The sequence below is a fragment of the Mus musculus genome, chromosome 17, assembly GCF_000001635.26.
Source record: "Mus musculus strain C57BL/6J chromosome 17, GRCm38.p6 C57BL/6J".
Lineage (NCBI taxonomy): Eukaryota > Metazoa > Chordata > Mammalia > Rodentia > Muridae > Mus > Mus musculus.
Genome location: NC_000083.6, coordinates 85,056,988 through 85,062,510, shown reverse-complemented (window position 1 = coordinate 85,062,510; position 5,523 = coordinate 85,056,988). Strand labels below are relative to the sequence as shown.

Below are 5,523 nucleotides of genomic sequence, written 5' to 3'. Positions count from 1 at the left end.
GTAATCGTGGGCTTGTCTCTTTCTCTTCGCATTTCTCAAAGTACTTGTTTGATATATCTTGAAGCTTCAGTTAACATGCATAAAGATTTGTGGGGTTTGGTGGACTCTTCAATGCTTTTCACTGTTTGAAAACTGCATTTCTCTCATATACTGCTTTCATATTGAATTCTATTTAGTCTGCTATTAAATATTTCCAAGCCTACTTCTTTCTGAAAGTCTTTTTTCTCTAGGAAATACATGCACATAAACTTCAGTTGCAAGAAGAATATATTCAAGGCAATCATGAAATGACTAGGTATCATGAAATGGTAACCCCAAGCTACTGCAAGCATCTGTAGGCATGTTTACATATGGGGCCATGGACCATCAAGTGTTGTATTTATATATGTTAAAAGTGTTCTCCATGGTGGCGCATGCCTTTAATCCCAGCACTTGGGAGGCAGAGGCACTCAAATCTCTGAGTTCAAGACCAGCCTGGTCTACAGAGTGAGTTCCAGGACAGCCAGAGCTACACGGAGAAACCCTATCTTGAGATCAAAAAAAAAAAAAAAAAAAAAGTGCTTTCTCTCACCTGTGCAGCCATTCTTTCCCCAAGAGCTACATCTTAGTCCCATGAGCTAATGAATCAGCTTTCTGTCAGACAGAATCATTACTAACACTTCTCTTGCAAACAGTGCCATAGACAAGACTTTCCGTATGTATCGTTTGCACATATGTGAATATTCATATATACAGCTATGTAAGAGTAAACTACTAAATCAGAAAGTATAAACATTCTCTTTTTTTTTTTTTTTTTTTGGGTTTTCGAGACAGGGTTTCTCTGTGTAGCCCTGGCTGTCCTGGAACTCACTTTGTAGACCAGGCTGGCCTCGAACTCAGAAATCCGCCTGCCTCTGCCTCCCAAGTGCTGGGATTAAAGGCGTGCGCCACCACGCCCGGCTTAAACATTCTTTTGATATCTAAATTGCAAGCTTTCTTCCATTACAGTGGCCTGCAGAACTGTTAATTACCTGTGTCTTTTAGCTATTTCTCATATCTGGATTTTGTCTTAACTAATCTGAATACGTTTAACAAGAATTCGAGCCATTTGTATATGTCAGTACCTTGTTTCATCCCCCTGAAGCCTCGTTTTATCTTTTATTTGTAATCATAGTATTCTTTTATTTAGATTTCTCCGTAAGAGGCTTCTACCAGATTATTTGGTATGCAGTCCCCATCCCCTGATAGTACACATTTATGTCTCCTAGTCCTTTAAGACCTAGTGGCCACTTTATAATAAGTTCTAGAGAAAGGGTAGGCAGGCTTTCTGTAAAGACGTCTGGAGGATTCCCATTGTACCTGAGAACTCTTGGGCACAGACATTTTAGTGAAGAACTAAATATGATAAGTGGTTTTCATGGGGCACTAGTATACCCGGTCATGTTCCACCAAAAACATGGCTTCCAAACTCCTTACAGTTTGAAAATTGCAAGAGTCTGTGATCGAGTCTAAGAGTCTCCGTCAAGGTTTCCCACCTGTTCAGGATGTTGGCAACCCAGGTGAAAACCCATTCCTTGTTCTAAATGCATGTAACATTTTTATCGATACTTACATCCACATTGACGGTGTGGTAGTCAGAGTTTGTGGGTAGCCAGGTGTGGTTGGCCTCAGTAAACCCAGCATTGGAACTATTGTCCCACTGCATCGGTGACTTGGAGACAAGGGTAGTCTATGTTGAAAGACCAAAAGGGAAGCAAGGAACAAATTAGTACAAAAAATGTCGTCTGGCCCTTTCTGGCTACTTCCTGATTGCCCCTTCAGCTCTGAACTGATGTCAGCACTCCCTGGCTTTTGTGATGGAGGAGCCTCAACATACACAGATAGGTCAGCATTGTGCTTTCAGCTCGAAAATAGCCAATAATCTCCTTGATCGGAAATTCACTTTTCCAAACTGAACTTTCAATGTTTGGGAATCTACTGTTTTTTGTCCAAAAAATAAAAGAAGATTTTAGAATATTCCACTAGCAATTCATGACACCCCATCCTCCTGTAATAAACTGATGTAAGAGAGCACTGACAGACCACCTTGACCATGACTTGCACCTGGCTCCTGCATCCACCCTGACACTCCTGCATCCACCCTGACACTCCTGCATCCACCCTGACACTCCTGCATCCACCCTGACAACTGTGTGGACACCCCCGCACAGTGAACTGCCGGTAGGAAAAGTTTAAGTTAGCCAAGTTTTAAGGAAAATGTCACACAAGTGAAAGCGAACTGCACAGATTAAAAGGTCAGGATGTCATCTACCCTGCAACTCGACGTGAGAGCCACATCCCCAAACAAAAACACAGCCACACAAGGGTAACAGGACAAGGCAGGGCTGTGATCACTTAACAGGTCGAAAGCCAGAGCTGAGTCCATAAGCAGTTCAGGGAGAGGACAAGGAATAATATACAAAGACAGTCGCTGGTCCCCTCAGACCCTGCAGGGTCCCTGGTTCTGTCCAAGAAGCTCAGTTATGTGGCTCAGAAGGTGGCATCTCAGTGAGTTCCTTGACCACCGAGACAGCAATGCGAACAGCAGTGGGAGGCTGGCCGCGTAGCGGTGGCCCGCAACTAAAAAGCTGCGCTTTTATCATACTTACACTATCATAGCTCTCGTTGAAATTTGTAACGGAAATGTCTCCCATCCCGATTTCCTCTCCATAGTAAGTGATGGGCGTTCCCGGGAGTGTGAACAGGAGCATGTGCATGGCGTTGACATACTCACTCCCTACTCGAGAAGTCAGCCGAGGAGTCTCCGGTCCGCCAGTCTGAAAGGCAAATGGTTTTAAGAGCACACCTCTACACATGATTCCATGAAAGATTTATAACCCTGCTTGAAATGAAAAGCCAAGCTGAAGGTCACTGCAAGAATAAAAACAAAAAAACAAACAAACAAACAAAGAAAACCCAAGCACTTCTATCAGGAAGCCCAGCGATGGGTCCTGAGCAGACCACCTGCTGCGTAACTGGCCTTGTGCCGCCTTGCTTGTTGTGCTGGCTAGTATTCTATTGACATGACACAAGCTAATGTCACCCGAGAGGAAGGAACCTCCATTGAGAAAATGTCCCCATAAGATCGGGCTGCAGGCAAGCCTATACAGCATTTTCTTACTTGGTGGCTGATGTGCAATGGCCCAGCCCACTGTGCACCCGCAGTGCCATTCCTGGGTTGGGGACCCTAAATTCTGTAAGAAATCAGAGCTACAAAGTGCCTGTGCACCCCGTTAATCCCAGAACTTGAGAGGAAGGTAGATCTCTGTGAGTTGGAGGCCAGCCTGATCTACAGAGCAATTTGCAGAAAAGGAGGGGTGGAGAGAGAGAGAGAGAAAGAGAGAGCACTTGAATTAGGTTAAAAAGACAGGGACATCTACTGTGTATTGATTTTTGTTGAAGCCTGCTCCCCCCTCCCCCCCCCCCCGCCCCAGCATAACTGTTGCCATTTTGGTCCACGCCTGCCAGTCAACGTTACTGACACAGAAAAATAACTTGACTCAGAGCAGGGTCAAGCTGACCACATGCCCTGTTATAATCTGAGGTTTGTTCTTCTTGGAAATTCCACAGCCATAAGCTCCATTTAGGACCAATCAAAATAAAAGGCCAATTAGAACCGTTCTGTCTAGCTACCAAAATAAAAGGCCAATTAAAACTGTTCTGTCTAGCTACCTAAAATAAAAGGCCAATTCGAGCCGTTCTGTCTGCTACCTAAAATGGCTTTAGCTGACCACTGGGCAGCACTCTCTGCACCTGAACACGAGCTCATGGTAAGTTTTGCCTCTATAAGCTGGCCCTGAGAAATATTCATGGTCACAATCATTTTCCAAGTCTGGTCTGCGGCCCTGATGGATCAATCTCGGGGTGTGTGTTCAATAAACTTTGCTTGACTGAGACTGGAGTTTGAGTGGTTGGTGCAGCGATTCCCAGACTTCAACTGTTTTGAGATTCTAAGATCCCAAAACCAGTTTCTAGAGGCAACGTGGGAAACCAGGGGGAGAGGTCAGGTAGTAAAGTACGTGTTGCACAGTTGTGAGCCCTGAATTTGATCCCAGGATCCATGCAAAATGGCAGGTTTGGCGGCACATCCTAGTAACCCCATCACTGGGGAGGTGGGGGCGATGGGCAGATCCCTGGGGCATTGATCAGACAATTAGAGCCCCAGGCCCCAGTGAGAGACCTCAAAAGTTGAGGTGGACAGGCAAAGGAGCAACATATTCACCTGTGCACAAACACACACACACACACACACACATATGCATGTACGAACATGCACACACATATATGAATGTGCACACACACCAAGACAAAAGGTAAGTTAGTTCTTACAAAGAAATTTATAAAACTCCTCATGATGACTCATGCTTGTAATCCCAAGGCATAAGAGGCAGCCCAGATGGCCAGGTCATGAATCTGAGATCAGTGTAGGCTACAGAACAAGACTCTGTCTCAAAAAAAAAAAAAAAAAAAGTGCATAATCTAAGCTGAAATTTTCTGCCATACCCTGCAACTATGTATGGCATATTTACCACGTGGTAAATGCTCCGGTTACATATTGGAACCTGTGCAGCTTACAGAAGTACCTGGTTCTCTTTTCTTCCCTGCAGCTGGGTTCAGTGGGCGGACTGAGTACTTTCCTAGCCCTCACACAGCAGTGTGCCAACAACTGTGTCCATTTCACAGATGAAGGAACGTGGAGAAAGGGCAGTATTCAAGTTACAGTGTGCCGGACAAGCAGCCTGTGGCTGAAAACTTGATAGCTGCAATCTGGAAAAGGAGACAGCTTCCCTTCCTTAGACGTGCTAAGATAACCCCCTTTACTGCATCTTTGTGAATCATTATAAAGTGATTTTCTAGTTTTGTGGCCAGAAAATTCAGTCGTCCATTGTCTCCTTCTCAGGGCTCTTAGCAATTGGGTAAACTTATTTCTCAGGTCGTCTGGACACGGTAAGTTCTTCCTTTTGGGAATTGAAAGCGGACTATCTTTCCCTGAGTGGCTCAAAGTGGTGGCACAGACCCTCTTGACCTCACAGGCTGAGGACAGTCCCAGGTACCTGGGACACTAGAAACTGTCAAAATACTTCCAGTCACTGCTAAAACAACATTTCAAAAGCTGTGACACTAGGGGTACAGACAACTGCCAAACAAGGACCCGAAAACGGCTCCTTAAAGGCCACGGACCTCGGGTCGTTGGTGGAGTTCATGCCCAGCGATCGTGAGAACGTGAGAACCTGGGGTCAAAGTCCAGCACCACCAAGAAAATGAATCAATTTCTTTAAAAAGAATCTCCCAAATAAGGAAAATGCTAGCAAAAACTAAAAGTCCACATTTTTCAGAATGCTTAAAATTCACTAAAGGCAGTGGCAATTCCACTGGCAATTAACTTTACTCAGCAAAGAACAGTGAGCTTAGAATCAATAGTGATTAAACTTTCCCTAATTCCCCTCTGTTTAAGTCCACGATATGCCCCACAGCCCTACAAGACACCACTAAAAACAGAGGCAT

At 44.7% G+C, this 5,523-nt stretch overlaps 1 protein-coding gene across 1 annotated transcript in view; it reads right to left on the bottom strand.

Moving 5' to 3' along the window:
* The window catches only part of Slc3a1 (solute carrier family 3, member 1), a 35,895-nt gene that overhangs the window by 1,731 nt on the left and 28,641 nt on the right, over positions 1-5,523 (bottom strand). The window contains exons 8-9 of the mRNA NM_009205.2: positions 2,628-2,795; positions 1,592-1,708 (exon numbers count right to left, since the gene is read on the bottom strand). Coding sequence (NP_033231.2) covers positions 1,592-1,708; positions 2,628-2,795 — 285 coding nt within the window. The remainder of the gene's footprint in view (positions 1-1,591; positions 1,709-2,627; positions 2,796-5,523) is intronic.